This window comes from Brachycentrus maculatus, unplaced genomic scaffold (assembly GCF_059751285.1).
Source record: "Brachycentrus maculatus isolate JH-2025_06_01 unplaced genomic scaffold, ASM5975128v1 h1tg000271l, whole genome shotgun sequence".
NCBI classification, from domain to species: Eukaryota; Metazoa; Arthropoda; class Insecta; order Trichoptera; family Brachycentridae; genus Brachycentrus; species Brachycentrus maculatus.
The window spans coordinates 364,412-384,859 of NW_028281022.1; the positions used below are offsets into that span (position 1 = coordinate 364,412).

A 20,448-nucleotide genomic window follows, 5' to 3' on the forward strand; every position below is an offset into this window, starting at 1 on the left:
TGCGCGAGTTTAAAATGTATACCAGAAAGTATGTTTTTTTTTAAACAATGGAAATCTTAGTTATTAAAAATATATACATTCTTCTTCTTCTTCTTAAAACCCTTATCCGCATCCCAGTTCACAGCATCATATAAACGCAGTGTAATCTTGATGGTTAAAACATGAAGAAAAGGAGATCAGCCCTCCGCTTCAGGCACCAGTCCAGGGTAATATTAAATTAATAATAGAGTGAAAAAATAACTTATATTTATTTGATCCCCCCTGGGAGTCGAATCCGGGACCTCCAGAACTTGCTGACCATTACGCTACGGAGGCGGTCATTAAAAAAAACTAAGAACTAAATAATTTATCATAGACTTTAGTTAATTTTGACTTGTTAAATATTAATACACATTAATTATTAAGTAACTTCTGTTAATAATAAAATAAAATCGTTTATTTGTATCGATGACTAATTAATATTTTTTATTTAGCTTCGTCAAAGACCAGTAATTGTACTGTTCACCTTATGTAAATAAAATGACGTATTCCCCCACCTCAACCAACTTCTAAATCCAGTGTCAAACATAACGCGGCAGTGTCGGTACTGTGTTTTGCGACACGACGTTCTGTTTACACTAAAGCCGGTTCCTTGCACGAGTAAACCAAATTAGAATTTACTTTACTGATACATAATAGTCTGACTGCAATCATGGCGAGACCTATGGTAACAGTTCACGAGGGAAAATTGGAAGGAATTACGCACAAAACATGGAGTGGATTCGCCTACAATTCTTTTACGGGAATCCCATTTGCCAAACCACCTATCGGAGACTTGAGATTTAAGGTAAGCCAAATAAAAAATAATATGTTTACCTTATCCACACTTTACACCTAACATACGTAGTGCCTTTGAATAACGCAACTTCATCGTAATCATCATTATCCGAACACAAGGTGACTTGTCTATTGTATCCGGCGTCAGACCAGAGTAACGGATCAACGGATGAAAATCTTAGTATAATTGCAATATTCCAATGGAATTCGGACCCGGAACCATGAGTGAGCATGGTACTCCAACATAGAGGAGAAGTGTATAAATTATGATAACTGTTTACATTAATCGTTGGTATCTTTTTTTCGCAAAGATTATCAGAATTCAATTAGATAAGATTACATTATATTATACTATCGTTGAATTATTATTCAAACTATCGTAAAATATTCACAACGAAATGACGGTTCTGAGAGTGCGATACTCTTTTAAAAATTTCAATAGAAAGATATCATGCCGTCCACGTATCTCAAGAATGAATGAGATTTCATGAAATTTCAGTCCCCAGACGCCAGACCGAACTGAAAAACGAAAACCGTTATATGGTATTATCAGCATTGCGTCACGTCCACTGGTATTTCTGATTATAACATCGTCTCTGGCTCGTGGTTCGGCGAAATTTGTTTGTTTTAAAATTCAATTTGATAACGATAAAGATAAAATTAAAAAATATATATTCAAAATGATAATTACTTTATTATTATGTGAATTTATAATAATAGAAATTTACATTCTCCTTATCATTCATCGTTCACTTTATGTAATACAACTTTAAAAAAACACTTCGTGACTACCGGTTTAGGAATAATCATTCCATCATCAGGTCAAATGTAGACTAAAGTGAAATTGTTAAGGTCTGCCACATCGCTCACTCCTTTCAACAATGTCATTTATCAAAAATCGTCAATTTTTAGTTTCGGAATGCCCAGAAAATGTTCTATATCCCAGCAAAAGCGGCATATTTTCAACTTAATATTTACCCGCTACTGGGCAGAAAGCGTTGTTTTTGCATTTTGAAGAAGAGTTATTTTATAATTATTTTTTTTTTAAAGTAAATACTTTTCAAATGGAGAAGAAACTTTCAGGTTTTACCTAAAAAGATCTGTTGCAATAAGTGGATTTTTAATACATTTTATTATATTCTTAAACTTGAAAAACGATCTACTGAAAAATCAAGTTTTTTTTTAATATATGACGTTGTTGAAAGGAGTGAGCGATATGTAAAAAACTAAAATATACACACAAGTGAACGATGAATTATGAGGAGAGTGTTATATTACCATACCACAAAGTTAAAAATTAATTGTGTAACATTGTAGAATACACATAAAATATTGATTCTTCTGAATGAGGGGAAGATACAAGGGAAGAAAATCGACCCACTCTTTTTTTACACGGACTAGTGGTTACAAGGTCAAATATTAACAGGATTTCTGAATTGGGTATTTTTAAACTGAGTAATCACCTACATACATGCGTATATATGTATATATATATATATATATATATATACATATATATATATATATATATATATATATATATATATATATATATATATATATATATATATATATATATATATATATATATATGTGGGTGTGTGTGTCTCCCAAGTCTTATCTACCTGACCACCATTTCGACAGAAAAGTCAGAAATTAAATCATCGATTTGTTCAAAACCAGAAATTTTAATTACTGTCATGCGGGCTCGCTACCAAGCAAGAAGTTAATTAAGTAGTATTTAATTGGTTCCAATCATATTCGTATTATCTGCGTATCTTTAGATGATTTCCTGCTCATAAAGATACTTAAGTGGTTTATGAAGTATTAAGCACGTACTTGGCAGTTTTGCATATGAAATCGCGAAGTAATCGAGTAGTATTCCATCATCAGTAACCTTCACAAATTATCGATTATATGACAAATTGAAAATTTTGAGTATTTACATGCAAACTAAACATATCGACTCTGGAGTATATAAATTAGAGTACTTCATTCAAAAGCATTCGCCGTATTTGTCATTTATAATAGATTAAATCTTAAATAAGATCGAAATTAATGAGGAACCATATGTTTATCTAACGTTTTACGAGGTAAAAATAATACTGTATTGCAGACAACAATACATACAGTGTGTAATCTGAAGTCCATAATTTCGATTGATCCCTCATAATCAAGATAAAATATTATATTATATCAGATTACATTGATTTTGACATAAATATTGATATTAATACAAATTTATAAAGTGGAACTATAATTTGTTGACCCTAGTATTCATAAATAAATCGAAACGCATGTTTAAATATTCACATACACACACACACATATATACATATATATATATATATATATATATATATATATATATATATATATATATATATATATATATATATATATATATATATATATATATATATATATATATATATATATATATATATATATATATTTATATATATATGTATATATATATATATAAATATACATATATTTATATATGCATATATATATTTATATATATATATATATATATATATATATATATATATATATATATATATATATGTATACATGTATATATATATATACATAAATACATACTATATGGTATATGTCTACGTGCAAACCTATCTAATAAGAATGTGTGATTTTTAATAGGATCCGGAACCGGCAGTTGCCTGGGAAGGAGTACGCGATGCAAGCGTTGCCGGAAATATGTGTTCCCACATAGATGTTTTTTTCAAAAAGGCATATTGTGGTGAGGAGGATTGCCTCTACCTCAATGTATATGTACCGGAAGGAACCACTGCTGACGCAGAATTACCAGTTATGTTCTGGATTCACGGAGGTGGATTCACTGCAGGCACTGGTGCCAAGGAAATGTACGGTCCCGATCACCTCATTGAAAGAAACGTAATTGTTGTATCCATCAACTACAGACTAGGTCCTCTTGGCTTTCTCTGTCTACGTAACGCCGAAGTTCCCGGAAATTGCGGATTGAAAGATCAAATCTTAGCGCTGAAGTGGGCGAAAAATAATATCAAGTTCTTCGGAGGAAACTCTGAAAATATAACTGTTTTCGGAGAAAGTGCCGGAGCTGCTTCTGTGCATTATATGATGATGTCTCCGGCAGCCAAGGGACTATTCTCTAAAGCGATTATGCAATCCGGAGGAAGCACCAACGAATGGGCCGTGCAAACTGATCCGATAGGTGTTGCGTTTAAATTAGGAGAACTTTTAGGCTGCAAAACCGACAGTAAAGAAGAACTTTTGGAGTTTTTAAAGAAGGTTCCGGTAGAAAATTTGACCCAAGTTTCTGCCAACCCCACGTTAAACGTCGAAAATGCCATAGCTTTCTCTCCAGTAGTGGAGGAAGTATATCCGAAAATAAATTCCTTTTTAACTGAAAACCCGAGGGAGCTTATGAAAGCCGGTAAAATAAATAAAGTTCCTACTTTATCCGGATTTACATCTAGAGAAGGCCTTCTCTTCATGATGAAATTGCAAACATTAAACTTGGAGACAGCGACTTTAGAGGAAATTGTTCCGAATTTCGAAGAATATGTTCCGAATGTCTTAAAATCCAGCACAAGTGAAGAAGATCGCAAAGTTATTGCTAAAAAAATCAAAGATTTTTATTTCGCGGATAAAGGAAATCTGGTTGAAAACTTCTTTACGCTGATGTCTGACTACGCTTTCGTAAAAGATATAGACTCTACCGTGAAACAGTTGTCGCAATTGGATACTACTTACTACTATAGATTTTCTTATAGCGGATCAATAAACTTGATAAAATTTTTGATGAAGTTGTCATACGAAGGAGCGTCACACGGTGATGAATTGGGATATTTATTTACAATCTCACCATCCGTCGGTAATTTCGAAATGCCAAAAGTAACAGATGCCGACACTTCCGTGATTAAAAAGATGACGGAGATGTGGACTAATTTCGCTAAATTTGGGTAAATTAAATTTAAAATTAATTGTTAACAATAAATAGTTTTAAGGAGACTTACCGGAGAATTTCGTCGTAACATCGCTCGCGGCGAGCATCACACAGCATCCGAAACAATGGATGGAGCGCTCGGCTCGGTGTACTGCTCGCTGAATGTTCGCATCGTAACGTGTTACGTTACGACGAAACGCTCCGGTCAGTCTCCACCTTTATAGGTTATTAAGTAGTGGGGGATGTAGGTATGTACCCTTATATTTATTTTCGGGGAAGGGAGAATTTATTGACATGGCAATTTTTATTTTTATTTTAAGAAAGAATTTATGTATATAGATATAATTAATTACATATGTAGATATAATTATTACTAGACATGGAAATTTATTTACGTTTATGGAGAAATAAATTGATGTTTTGATACATACGTGTATACTCGTATACATACAACACATGTAAAATATTTTTATTTATTTGAATATTCTTGTTTATCGAAAACATCATAACCTGCATGTACGAAGTCATAATTTTCGGGGACTTATTTTTTTACATTTAAATTAAAAACAAATTGCTCAAACAGTATTATACACGAATAAACACACAAAAATATACAAAATAAATCATATTTTAAATAATATTCAGAAATATGTAAAGACATAAATTAAAGTAAAGTAAATATGTACAATATGTACATCGAAAACGTCACCCAAACAAATTTTACAGGTGAGTGAAGAATGTTTCTCCTGTAAAAAATAAAAGGAAATATTTTTTCAGAGTGTAGTAATTTTTTTCTTTGCAATATCGACTTGTAATATTTTTAAATACGAAATTCAATAAAAGAAACAGATTTGAAAGAAAATGTTAGAACATTAAGTAAAAGTATTTATTTTTTTCAGAAATCCTACTCCGAGTGTTACTGAAAACATAAAAGTTATCTGGAAACCAGTAACTAAGGACGAAATCAACTGTTTGGATATCAACGAAGAATGTACCATGATAAAAAATCCCTTCCAAGAGAGAATGAAGTTTTGGAATGATCTTTAATAAAGAAAGCTGTTTCATGAAAAGAGTGTATAACCAAACCTTTAAGATAAAGCCTTATGTTAAAGTATTTTTAATAAGAAATAAAATACATATATTTTTTATATTCTTTATTTGTTCATCTATGGACATCTTAACAATAAGTACATATATGTATGTATAGTTTAAAAAAACGCATGAATTATAAATTTTACCATTTTATCTCACCAAAAAAAAAAATCACAAAGTGTAATTAATAAATAAATAATAAAAATAAATAATGAATAAGGTAAGTGGCTATAATACTGACCTAGTTTTTGTCTTAAGCCGGTCCATATTTTTAAAATATTTATTTAATATTAAAACGGCTTGATAATTTTTTTAATTTATTTTTATTTTTTAATGGGATAGTTTTATCCTTACAAAGTTAAAAAAATAATAGTCAAAATTCAAGTGCATATATTAAAATCCACGCAATAAACAGTTAAAGGCTTTGTATTCAATACTGACCTATTCGAAATGGATTATTTCATAATACTGACCGCTGTTGCCCCTATTACTGACTATGAGTGAAAAAGACAACTCAATTCATATTTTAATATATTTTACCATATGTAAACTGGAGTAAGATATAAGTATTTGTAATGGAAATAAATGTAAAAGTAAGTACTTATGTGACAATTTATTATTTATTAAAAAAAACATATTGGTTAAACAAAATGTATTGTTAATGTATTTTTTTTAAGCTCACTATAAATAAGTAATTCTGGAATGGAATAATTTCCTCTAGCATTTAGTCACACCGGTTCTGGAATTGTTTTTATGATTCCTTCTGAAGTATACTATATAGTATCCTGTTTTTCTGGCACTTCCAGTTCAGGCATACCACGACCTTGATCAAAGCGGAACCATCCTTTTTGGGATTTATTACAATTCCTAAAAAATTCCCCTTCCTACTTTACAATACAGGACTCATTTTATTTTAGTTTTTACGAGGAAGATTTTTTTTTTCTTCTTTTCTGCCACTTTATCTTCTGGCACACAGAGACTGCTTAACCTTTCCTGTCCAGAGTAAAAAAAAAAACAATCCGCGGGTTCCGAAGGGGGTACTGGCAATACCCCAAGTAAAATGCTAAAAATACAGGTTTTTCACAAATTCGACTAATGTCAAAATGTTTATCATGCTATTGTTATTCTATTTTTTCCATTTAAATTTGAATTTTCTGCAATAAACAATAATTTTCAAAAAAACATAGTTGTGAAGAAGTTTTCTGCGGAAATGACATTCGATTCCGCCCAATGTTTAAGCATCACTGGACACTAGGCGCTTCGGCCGGAAACGATGCAAGCGAGAGGGGGTGAGGAGAGAAAGAGAGAGAGAGAAGCATACTACTCGGTACATACTAGCGGGTTTCTAATTTGTCGTATATTATGGTGAAAAAAAAAACAAAGAATGGTAAAAAAATCAGATAGCGAGAAACAATACAAAAATGACATTACGTTGTATGAACAGTTTGGACTTGGGTTTGGGAATATCTGTCCATCTGTAGCCTGATTTGGAAGTGAACAAATTTTCTTCATTTCTACTGTTGTCTACCATATCTACGGGCTTGACGCTGTTAGAGTCAGATTCATCAAGTTCTTGGATTATATAGTTATCTGAGTCGGCGTCGGAAGCATAATCTTTATTTTCTAACCCTAAATGGAATTCATCATCACTTATATACATACATCAGTGTCCGTATAGCTCAGAAGTTGCTCAATCATATCATCTGACAATTATTTTCCACTCATTGTTAGGGTAAAGTAAATATTAAAATTATGACAATTTAATTAGTGTAAAAAGGTAGATATTTATAAAATAAATATGAAAATGCAATTGCACCAAGAAATTTCAGTAGATAATTTAAATTAATAATAATTCTAATTAGAAACGAAAAAAAACACTCTGTATTTGCCAAATAACGCTGGCGTATCGAGAACACGATTCACACGCGTGCAAATTTGGGGATCTACCGCCGATGGTTAAACTGTGGAGATAGATACAGCGCTAGTAAAGAAATTGATATCCCCTTCGGAACGGGACAGTTAAACGCTGTTAGAACATTTAAGATCGTGGGATTTGGAGGTTTACAAGGAGTAACCTCATTTGGGTGTGCAACATTAGAGCATGATGGTAGTGTGCCTGATATGTATATACATATATATATATATATATATATATATATATATATATATATATATATATATATATATATATATATATATATATATATATATATATATATATATATATATATATATATATATATATATATATATATATATATATTTATATTTATATTCTACTAACCCTTATCCGCACCCGATGGTGCACTGCATCTGCACTGATGTTGTATTGACGCAGTGTTATTATCAAACATATTTATTGTCAAACATAAACTGATTCCACTATACTCATGCGAGTATAGTGGAATCAGTTTATGTTTGATAATAAACAAAGTTTTTTTTGTTGATATTATGTTAAAAAAGAAAAAACAAATTGTATTTTAACATAAGAAAAATCACAAAAAGATGGCTCAGAACGAAACTCCTTTTCTGAAATAGTATGTGTTTATAATACTGATCTAGATTCGTTTCTATTACTGACCGCTGAAACTATTTATTATAATTATAAAACCAAGCAAAAATACATAGGTCAGAATTAGGCCCCCATAATCCAAAAACTGTATGCTATCCAAAGCACGCAAGAAATTTACGTATTTAAGAATTTTCACAAATTTATGTAAACTTTAAAAATGCTCTCGTCTTACTCATTACTGACCTATAGGTCAGTAAAGGAAACTAATGAAATTTCGGGTGAATGTAATACTGACAACTTTTATTTTATAAATGTATTGTATTAATCAAATGGTTATTTCACAAATACTTTGTTTTTTGTAAATTCAATACACTAAACTAACTAACACATATAAAATATTAGTAAATATCAATCATATAAAAATAATACACCTTTAAAATAAAACTTGAATGATTAGGCTTGTCTGTTAAGGATTTTCCGTGTGCGCGCGCTACTTGCCAGATGTCCAAACTATAACTGATATTTCAAATATGAAAAATCAAAATATTGACTGTAAAACATTGTCATCACATAACACAAGCATGGCTGCAGTGTTGGTAATATTAAAATTAATAATAATTGAACCAGTGTCTTATTATCTGTTGTTTCTTTGAAATAGGTCAGCAATAGGGGCTAGGTCAGTTTTATAGACACTTACCTTATACCTTATTATAACTTTATAACGTGTACGATAGTTCTTTTAAGTTCTTTTTATGTAGTAGGACATTATAATCTAAAAATTAAAAAGATAATATAAAAACTCCACGCACTATTATATTAACATTTATAATCCCAAAATATTTATTGAACTTGTTAAATATGTTGAGAGACATTGTTCTTCTGTAAAAAAGAAGTGAAAATAGTATGTGTGTGTATATATATATATATATATATATATATATATATATATATATATATATATATATATATATATATATATATATATATATATATATATATATATATATATATATATATATATATATATATATATATATATATATATATATATATATATATATACATATATATATATATATATATATATATATATATATATATATATATATATATATATATATATATATATATATATATATATATATATATATATATGTATAAGAGTTGAGGCTCTGTTTGGTCTGTTCTTTAAAAAAAAACTTTAAAAAATAAATATGTAATTTACTTAATTTAAAAATAATTAGTAAAATATGATTGACAAACCTGAGAATTTTGATAATCTTTAATAATCTTCATTTGATGAATCATTATAATCATATTATATCCTATAATGTTAAGTAATATAACTTTAATACATAAAATGAGGTTTAGTGGATAAAGAATGAAATAATGTATAAAAAATATTACGTAAGTAAAACCAAAGAAAGCATTCATTGACCCTACCTATTGTATGTATGTATGTAGTATGCATATTCTTTATGTACAAATGTACGGAGTTTTTTTTTGATATTGCTAGATTGACTGATTTTACTGGTATTTGATATTATCACAATATTAATTTTAATCCTAAACATTTTTTAAATGAAAAATGGGTAAACAGCATTTGGATATAGCTCTTTCAAATGGTATAAAGCTATGTGACGAAAATGATTTAATCAAATTTATTCAAAAAGAAAAAAAACTCAATATCACTTTTATTGTAAAATTGAAACTAGTTTAGTGTAGGTATTTGTTTTTCAAACCCTTATCCACTCCCGATAGTGCATAGAACACTGAATCATATAAACGCACTGTTATCTTGATCGTTAACACATGAAGGACAGGTGATCAGCCCTCCGCTTCAGGTGTACGTACCAGTCCAGGATAATATTAAATACAAATTAGAGTAATAAATCACTTATTTTTATTTGACCCCCCCTAGGAATCGAACCCGGGACCTCCAGTACGGTAGCCGAACGTGATAACCATTGCACTAGTTTCGGTATTATTTGGTATTAGTATATACTAAAAAAGTTCCACGCACACACGCATGTCCTAACCGTCCATCAAAAACTCCTCCCTTAGTTTTTCCCTCTACCTACTTCCCCAAACACCCTTTTTCCTTTCCCTTCCTTATTATCATCAATTTGTAATTAATGTTTTTTAAATTTTCAACTACCATCTACCCTGTGATTGCAAATAGCTATGTATGGTATCAAACGTTTCGACCAATATCACTAGTATGTTTTAGGTTGGTTAGAATATATTGCTTTTTAGCAATAAGCCCGCCAATGTACTTATTTATTTTCTGTACATAAGTTTAAATAAATAAATAAAATTATGGTACAGCGGTGATCACTCGACTGGAAACGCGACATATATACATACTACAGTAGATCTTATAGAACAATGTTCCTGTAATGAAAGGCTCCGCGACGCCGCGACCCGACGGCGACGCATCCCCCCATGACGCACGACGCAAATATATGTAGGCACTTAGAGTGTGTAAGGTAACACCCTATTTAAGCCTTACTTTTAGAAATATCATTGTTCAATGAACAGTTAGTAGCTTGCGAAATAAAATTCATTATATGAATGTAAATTCATATATTTATATATATATATATATATATATATATATATATATATATATATATATATATATATATATATATATATATATATATATATAGTTATATTTATATTTATATTTATATTTACATATTATTTTATTAAACCACATCCGCTCCCTATAGACCATATAGAGTTCACAAACAGTCTCCAGGCTTTTCTGTCGGCTGCCAGCCCCTTTGCATCCTCCCAAGTCAGACCCGCGTCCCGAAGATCTGACGGAAAAGTTGTGTTCGGTGCATCTCTTAGTTAATAAATAAGAGGAGATGAATGTGTGGAAAATGAAACAAAATATCCAGGCTAATTTGAAATATGTATACCATTCCCAAATTCATTTTTTTATTAATAGCAATTGAACCCGCGACTATCCAACTACACCACTGTGCCTTTGGGTATTAATTTTCAGAGTGTAAAAAACAAATATTTTTTTTAAGTTCTAACAAAAAATAACTATTTTTTAATATTATACATAGGAGTACATTATACAATACATGAGTTGACAAGTTCAGTCATATTATTTAATTTTTGTTGGTTAAGCGTATTGTGTAATTCAGGTATCGTAAACATTTTCTGCCGAAAATAACAAGATGTATGAAACAAGTTACATTTTATGACCAAAAAAGAGTGGAAAAATTATCAACAGAAATATAATTTCATTGAAAATATAAATTTTACTGTAAAGATGAATTTCGCAAATCATTAGGCGAAAACACTTTCTGTGAAACAAAAAGTCGAATCGTACCATGCATATTTTTATTTGAATAAATAATGCGACTAAATACCTTTGTTTATGATTGGAAAAAATCATTCGTGTACAACTAAAGATGCGCAAATCAAAACAAACAAACAAAGAAAAGTAAATGAATTTAAATTAATTAAAATAACACCGAGCGATCCAAAGGTTTGAAATCATGAACCCTGTATCTATGTTAATCAGTAAAGTACCGGTAAATTTAACTTCACATTTATTCGGAAAAAACAACATTTATTCAATTTTAAAACGGTGAAATCTATTAGCTGAAAATTGTAGTAATTAAACATGTAGGAAATTTAATTCTCTTCTGATCTTAATTCTTATCTTGATCTAATCTGATTTCTGTTTTTTTTATATATTTTTTTAATTTGTTAAGAGTAGATAAAATTAATTTACGTATGCTTTATATTATATAATCGTGTATTATGTAAATAATCGCTGTTATGCAGCAGTGAAACCTAAAATTCAATGATTACATTATCTTGATAAGCAGATACGCATTTACAGTATTAATAGTTGACTTCCCAATAGTGTAGGTTCTACAAATTTTATGTCTATTTATTACTAACAGTCACCTTTTAAAAAACATTCCTGAGCAAAAAATGTACTTCGGCAAAAAATGTTATTTTGGTTTAAAGAGCAGTTTATCTCAAGAACATGCCATTAGATATCACTAAGCATACACAGAGACACCTTTGAAGGTAAAAGATAAGTTGTGTGCGACTCTTGTAGTAAGTGTTACCATCAACAAACATTTTTTTATTTTCTGAATTATCTATCCGCGTAGATATAAACATTTTAGGGTAGATACTGAGCATAAACATAGTTACTGTTTGTAGACAACATTACGAAATAGTGAACACTGAAATTTGACAGTTCATAGTTCGTGATTTATGTAAGTTTATTTATCCACGTCCCAAATTAGTAACATTCTGTTAAATATCAAATAAACGGTGAGTTTGCTATATTTTTATACTGATAAACGCTAAGACATTAACCACAATAAAGTAAATATAACATAATTCATGGGATTTTGATGAAGGCAACAAGTAAATCATATTATCGTTTTGACTTTAATCTTGTCATCTCCTTTGAGAGATAAAATGAATACTGCGTTTAATAATTACGCGACATGGCTTGTTTTTATTTATTCACGTATTTTATGAGTGCTCGTAAATGCAGAGTCATACTTGAGATTAAGGCCCAGTATTCGTTAAATGGCAACTTAATTTTCTTTTAACCTAGGTAACATTTGACGTAATTGTTTTTTATTAAACACAGTTTTTGTATTGAAAAAATACGTTTTTCTACGAAATAAATAAATGGTTTTGAAAATAAAACAGTTACTGAAAGGAAAGGAGTTTAAAAAAATCAATCTATACTCTAATAATAATATAATAAAACCCTTATCCACACCCCAATGGTGCATAGGGCACTGCGTCATATAAACGCAGTGTTATCTTGATCGTTTACACATGAAGGAAAGGTGATCAGCCCTCCGCTTCAGGTACCAGTCCAGGGTAATATTGAATAAATATGACAGTGAAAAAATCACATATATTTATTTTACCCCCCTTGGGAATCCAATCCGGGACCTCCAGAACGGTAGCCGAGCGTGCTGAGCATTACACTACGGAGGCGAATTCTAAAAAATATAAATAAATACAAAATGTATTCTAAAAAAAATGGGCGTGACCTGCATTGCCGGAAGCTTAATGAATTTAATTAATGCGAGTATGGCTTTAAAGCGTCATGTATACAACTTATTCACAAATTCTTTAGCTTAGTTTTATTTGACTACGATACCTTAGCTCTAGAAGACTATGATGATGGTAGTAAAGAAAAAACTACATAATACAGATGTAATAAAACACTCTCCTTATCATTCATCGTTCACTTTGTGTAATAATACCACTTTAATAAACACTATTTTTGATAAGCTTTATGTATTTATAAGTATATGAAATCGTTATTATACTATATACACTACCTAAAAGTCAATTATTTGTGACGTGAAGATAGCATGATAATGAATGATCGTATTATTTTACCTTGGAAGAGAATAATACATTCCCAGATTTTAATATCGCTAAAGACATCTTAGATTTTATAAGAAAAACAAATCAAATGAATACAACTAGAAATGCTTCATTAAAATTTGAGAGCCTTGAGAATTTCATGTTTTCTTTTTCAGTAATATATGGCAACCCCAATAGTGAATTTGTCTCAGGGGCAATTGAGGGGGAAAACAGAAACGACTACTGAAGGGTTCATATATAACTGTTTCCAAGGTATTCCATATGGAAAACCACCTGTCGGAGAACTAAGGTTTAAAGTAAGTATGAAGATGCTTTGTATGTATTTATTTAAATGCGATTATAAAAATACTATTTTAACTACAACATTTTGAGTCTGTCCAAATACTTGTTCACAAATCTGGATTATCTCCAATTAGGAGTTATTTTTGACATCTTGACATAGACGAAGAAGAATATGAAAGTCTGGGCTAAATAAAATAGCCCTGGTCAAATTATAAGCCTAAATAAAAAATTTAAATGATGTTTTGTAGTGTTTCTAAAGTATGTGAATATAATCTAGGACCTCACATACAAATGAAAGTGTTTCTGCTTAATAAAAGCTTTTCCCATCCCACCACAGATCTCTCTAGTGAACTCTCGCATTCTGTGTTTCGAGTTTATACATATATCTTGAAGTTTCGAAAGTTTGAGTAATGTGTATGTCAATCATGGGTAGAATTGGTGAATGTTTCACGCGTGTAAAGTGATCACTCAAACCAGCCGAAGACGGTCGTAAGCCCTATAAATACCCAGACTTCCACATTCTTCTTCATATATTTTGAGATGTCAAAAATAATATTTTTTAATTACCTTTCCTAGAACATACAATAGTAGGACAACTTTTTGAAGGTTTCTGAAAATCCCTAAAACAATGATGGATTTTTTTTTATAAGGAAATCAAAATTTCACAAAAACGTTCTGAAACACAGCTGAAAATATTAAAAGTAACAATAAAATCCTGAAATATGGAATTTAGGTTTCAAAATGTGGTATCCTATATTAATAAAATAAATATAATATTTTATGGTTAATTTAAAAAAAAAAACAGTGATATAGAGGGCTGATGTTATATTATGTCATATGCAATATATAAGAAAAAAAATATTTGAGATATTTTAAGACATAATTAAAATAAGTCCGTTTCAATGTATGATATAATTAATATTGCTGAATTCTAAGAATGAAAAAAAACAAATGTTTCATCTTCATTATCAACTATTTTACTTATCGGTTTCAGATGTTATTAGTAATATTTTGTTATTGCTGTTTTTTATCTTATAAATTTGGTAGAAAAGAATTTAGGGATAATAAAATATTGTCGATTTAAAAAAATATTTATTAATATTCATCACACATAGAGCAGATTTCAAATAACACTGCAAAATAATTTTATGGTTGATAAGATTATTATTAAAATATTTATTTCAATTCCTAATGCATTATTATTTTATTTTTAAGAAATTGATGTTTAATTGCTAATAGATACCATCTTGTAATAATAACTCGTACTGATAAGAATCTTTATTTTAGAATCACCGAAAATGATTCATATTGTTATTGATATTATTAATATTATAAATTGATATTAGATTAAGGTTTTGTACTGACATTACTTGGCGGAACTGCATTTTATAGAATAAAATAAGAACCATATATTTTTTCCACCTGAATTTTATTTGACCAGCAACCGAGTTCCGTCGTAACCGACATCATCAGACTGGTTCACACCGGCCTCATGGCCAAACAAAATTTTATGTTACAACACAACATAGAATTTTGTCTAAATTCTATGTTAATCTGGAAACGTTAACTATACATAAGTATATTATTTAAATTCACATACAAAATCCATTTCTAACATTAAATTGTATCAAATCATGCCTAAAACCTTTACCATAACTTACTTGTAATTATTATTATAATACAATACTTAAACTCATTCAATTTAAATTCATTTTGTCAGAAAAATTATATAAAATCATGGTGTGCAACTCCTGCCTTGTTGTGTAGAATATAATAGAACAAAGAATTTTGTCTAGCCTCACACCAGTCTGATGATGTCGGTTACGACGAAACCCGGTTGCTGGTCAAATAAAATTCATGTGGAAAAATTAGTTGTTATTTTATTATATTTAATTGATATTTTTTGGTTTGTTTAGGACCCACTTCCAGCAGAAAAATGGGTGGGTATTCGGGACTGTTCCCACGAAGGGAGCATCTGCGCACAACTCGACCCTAACCTAACTGTCTCAGGGAGTGATGACTGCCTGCTCTTGAATGTTTACTCACCCCGACAGCTAGACTCGGGACCTCTACCCGTCATGGTGTGGGTGCACGGGGGTGCCTTCCTTAAAGGATCTGGAACAGTCGACAAGTACGGGCCTGATTTCCTAATCAAGAAAAATATAGTGTACGTCACGATAAACTACAGACTATCTGTACTTGGATTCCTGTGTCTGAACACTCCGGAAGTTCCGGGAAACGCGGGTTTAAAGGATCAAGTATTAGCGCTGAAATGGATACAAAATAATATTACACACTTTGGCGGAGATCCGAATAATGTTACAATATTCGGCGAAAGTGCGGGGGCAGTTTCCATACAGTACCTGTCGTGGTCACCAATATCTAGAGGCCTATTTCATAAAGTAATTATCCAATCGGGTTCAGCTTTATGCGAGTGGGGCTCGCTGTCAAATCCCTTAGCGTACGCTTTCAAACTTGCGACGAGCTTGGGATGCGTGGATTGCGACGAAAAAAATATATTGAATTTTTTGCAAAATGTTCCAGTAAACGATTTGGTAAAACAGTCTTTAAAAATATTGACCGATGAAGATTCGGCAAAATTATTACCTTGCGCTTTCCTACCAGTTATCGAAGAAAATTTCGATGGAATCGAGTCAATTATCAATAAAGACTCGATCATAAATATTACGTCCTCGGATTTCGACCATATGCCTATCATGGCAGGATATTCTGCGAAGGAAGCAGTTTTCCTTTTGGAAAAAATATCTTACGACGAGAAACGAGTTTCGGAATTAGTAAATGATTTGCGTCATTTCATACCATCGAGAGAAGATAAATCACTGTATCCTGAAAAGATTTCATCAGCGGTAACTCAATTGAAGAATTTTTACTTTCATGAAAATCAAATAAGTGTCCACAGCGTAATAGAGCTGCTGTCTGACTATTTATTCCGTCATCCGATAGATTTAACAGTTAAACTCCTCGCAAAATACTCTAGAAATCCTGTCTACTACTTTCAATTTTCATACTTTGGAAATTTGAACAGGTATAAAACGATTTCCAAGAAACTGAACATAAAGGGAGCCGCACATTCCGAAGAGGTCGGATATTTATTCAGAACACAAAATTTAGAATCTGAGGAGGTTTTATCGAGCGATAAATTAGTCCGAGAACGACTAGTAGAGATGTGGACTAATTTCGCGAAATATGGGTTTGTATTATATTAAGTTAATTAAAAAAATATGCTTGAAATAATGGTTAATTATTTTCAGTGATTTAATTTTCAGAAACCCTACTCCAAGCAAAAGTGAGCTAATCCCTGTTATTTGGAAACCGGTAACTGCGGAAAATACGAATTTCATGGATATTAATGAAGATCTAGTTCCCGGCATTGATCCCAATTTTAAGGCTTTAAACTTTTGGATTCAACTCAGAGATGATTTAAAAACAGCATTTTTGTAAATACGGAAAAAACCTATCTTTAACAAAATATTTTTTCCGCATATTTAATGTTTCATATTTACTTTCCCGCAGGCTCAAATTTGTTCTGCAAAAGGGCAAACGTAATCAATTTGAATTATTTCTCGAAATACGTCATCACTCGAAATACGTCATCACTCCCAAATCAGTACAATATAACAGAGTAGGTATTTTGATTCTAAAAATATAATGTTTAGCTGCACAAATGATCTATTGTTTATTGTGGGTTTATTTAGTGCTAGCGTTAATGCCTAAACCAGTAGTTCCGAGAGTGGTCCTTACGACCCTCAGATCCCTGGGATCATTCAGGGGTCCGTGGAAAATTAAAATTGATTTGAGGGTCCCTGAACAACGTCAGGGGGTCCGCGCAAGGTTTAATATAAAATAAAAAAGAATACATATTTTATCAATATGAAAGTTATAATAAATAACAATGAATACATTATTAGCTGATTTTAATGCGAATTTCATAAACGGTATTAATCCCATTTTCTTCACTTTTCATATCATTTTTAATCTGAAGTAAGACACCGAACGGGCTGAAATTAGAAAATAGGCCTTTCGAAACATGTGTTAAGGACTATTTTCCAATTTCGGCACAAGATGAAATTTATTGAAACAATAGTTGGCGAGAGATGTACTCCTATACCAACTTTGTTTGTAGCAAGTACAGTACAGTCAGTAGTTTTTCACCCAGGATCCGTGGTCAAGATTTGACTATGAAAAGGGGTCCGTAGGCCAAAAGAGTCTGGGAAACACTGGCCTAGACCTAGACGTTGCGGTAGTCGCCTGAGTCAGGGTCAGCATTTTAGGCGTCATAACAATATATGTATGCATTACAATGATTCGGAAAATGACTAGAGAAAAAATCCTTAAAAGCGAAAATAAATCCGAAAAAAATCTTTGCCTTCAGGAGAAGGACACCTCCAACAATTTTTAGTCTTGAAAATATTCCGAAAACTGCAAGTTCAGGAAAGTTCTCCACTCTTAAATAACATAGGTATCAAAGGCAGACTACTCGTGGATAATAAGATAAGTTAACGTACAACACTATATAAACTGTTTGTTTTTTCACCTAAATTCAATAATATTTTACTGATAAATTAGTTCAATAAACCTTATTCTATCAATGTTAAAAGGTTATTTTGTTATGATTCATAATGCTATTTGATTTAAAATTTGGTATAGGTATATATATATATATTTATACTTATATATATATATATATATATATATATATATATATATATATATATATATATATATATATATATATATATATATATATATATATATATATATATATATATATATATATATATATATATATATATATATATATATATATATATATATATATATATATATATATATATATATATATATATATATATATATATGTATATATGTATTTTGTTTCGAACACCTTCATATTTTTTTCTAACGTGCACTGAATCTTAATACAGTCAGCCACTCTGCGAATAATAATATTTTATTGAACAAATAAAGAAAAACTATCAAAATTACAATATCATTTTTCTTTCTCGCGTAAAATGAGTAGGGGAGAGTGCCCATGGATGGGACGTTTTTGATTTTGCCTCTCTAGTTCTTCTCTGTAAAATAGATCACAAAAAGTTAACGTGGTTTCTCTTTATTCAATCTTTTAGCTACAAATATGCCATACTTTGTTTTGTAAAAAAATTAACCTAACTGCCTGAAAAATCGATTTCAAATAATGTCCTAAAATGTCCCATTCATAAACACCCTCCCATGAGAGGGACACCAGTATACCATGAATGGGACATTAATTAAAATGCTAGATTGATGGAATAATTATATTTTAAAACAAAAATCATGTGTAGACACTTTCGTATAGTACGTAGACACATGTAAAAGAAATTTTATTAAACATTTTTGCAACATTTTTGGCAAAAAAAGTTCAGATATCTTAATATTCCACAATTTTCATGGGCCACGAAATTTACATTTAAGCCATTGCATAAAACTATATTGATATTCTCCTTCACATATGTGACACTTATTATCCTCCTTTCCTTTTGTTTTAGTCAGTGATACACCTTCTATTTCAACTGATTTATCTAAACTGATCTCTGTCATCACTCATTGAAATATTTTGTTGAAAACTGAGTTTTTTTAAAACCCTTTTAGCGTTAGGCTTATTTTATGGTCTATCTATAGGTTTTCATTTTCCATTCTTCAATAATTGTATTTTCTAAATCTTGTCCTTTTCTGAATTGTCAGATATTATACTTGATTTCCCCTTACTGATTTATTTCTGTACTGTAGAACATATTATTCCAGCTGAATTTAAATACGTGGAAAGTATTTCTTCTCGCTTCGGACTAAACTAACTAACTAAAAAAACTAACTTACCATCACGCCGCTTCCCCGCAGGGGTAGATAGAAAGAATAGAACGCCACACCACTCTGTCTTTGCAAACATTCTTTTCGCCTCTTCCACGTTCATGCATCTCCTCATACATACCCGCCGATTGTTACGACTCCTAACTTGACCACTTGCAACTATTCGGCTTACCTGATCGTGCCATGTTTTTTTCAGTCTTCCTCTGCTTCATTTTCCAATAACATTCGCCTAGTAAATTTGTTTAACCGTTCTATCCTCACTCATTCGTTCTACATGTCCAAACCATCTCAACACATTTTTCTTAATTTTATCGATTATGCTTATCTCAGCTTTGCATTCCTTCCTTATTTCACTATTCGAACATCTATCATACATCGTTTTGTCGCACATTCTTCTGAGAGATCGCATTTTGACTGCATTCTGTTTACTTTAATCCTTATTTTGCCAACTCCATGTTTCACTTCCATACATTAGAGTTAGAACCAGGACTCCGTTATGCACTGCCAGTTTAGCTTCCGCTGATGG

At 30.7% G+C, this 20,448-nt stretch overlaps 1 protein-coding gene across 1 annotated transcript; it reads left to right on the forward strand.

Annotated features, from left to right (window-relative positions):
- Nucleotides 1–556: 556 nt before the first annotated feature.
- LOC148305511 (acetylcholinesterase-like) lies at nucleotides 557–17,653 on the forward strand. The gene is made up of 6 exons (XM_088266573.1): nucleotides 557–826; nucleotides 3,481–4,784; nucleotides 5,668–5,814; nucleotides 13,936–14,071; nucleotides 15,974–17,268; nucleotides 17,345–17,653. The coding sequence occupies exons 1-6, from the start codon at nucleotides 692–694 to the stop codon at nucleotides 17,517–17,519; spliced, it is 3,192 nt and encodes a 1,063-aa protein (XP_088122699.1). The 5' UTR covers nucleotides 557–691; the 3' UTR covers nucleotides 17,520–17,653.
- The last annotated feature ends 2,795 nt before the right edge of the window (nucleotides 17,654–20,448 follow it).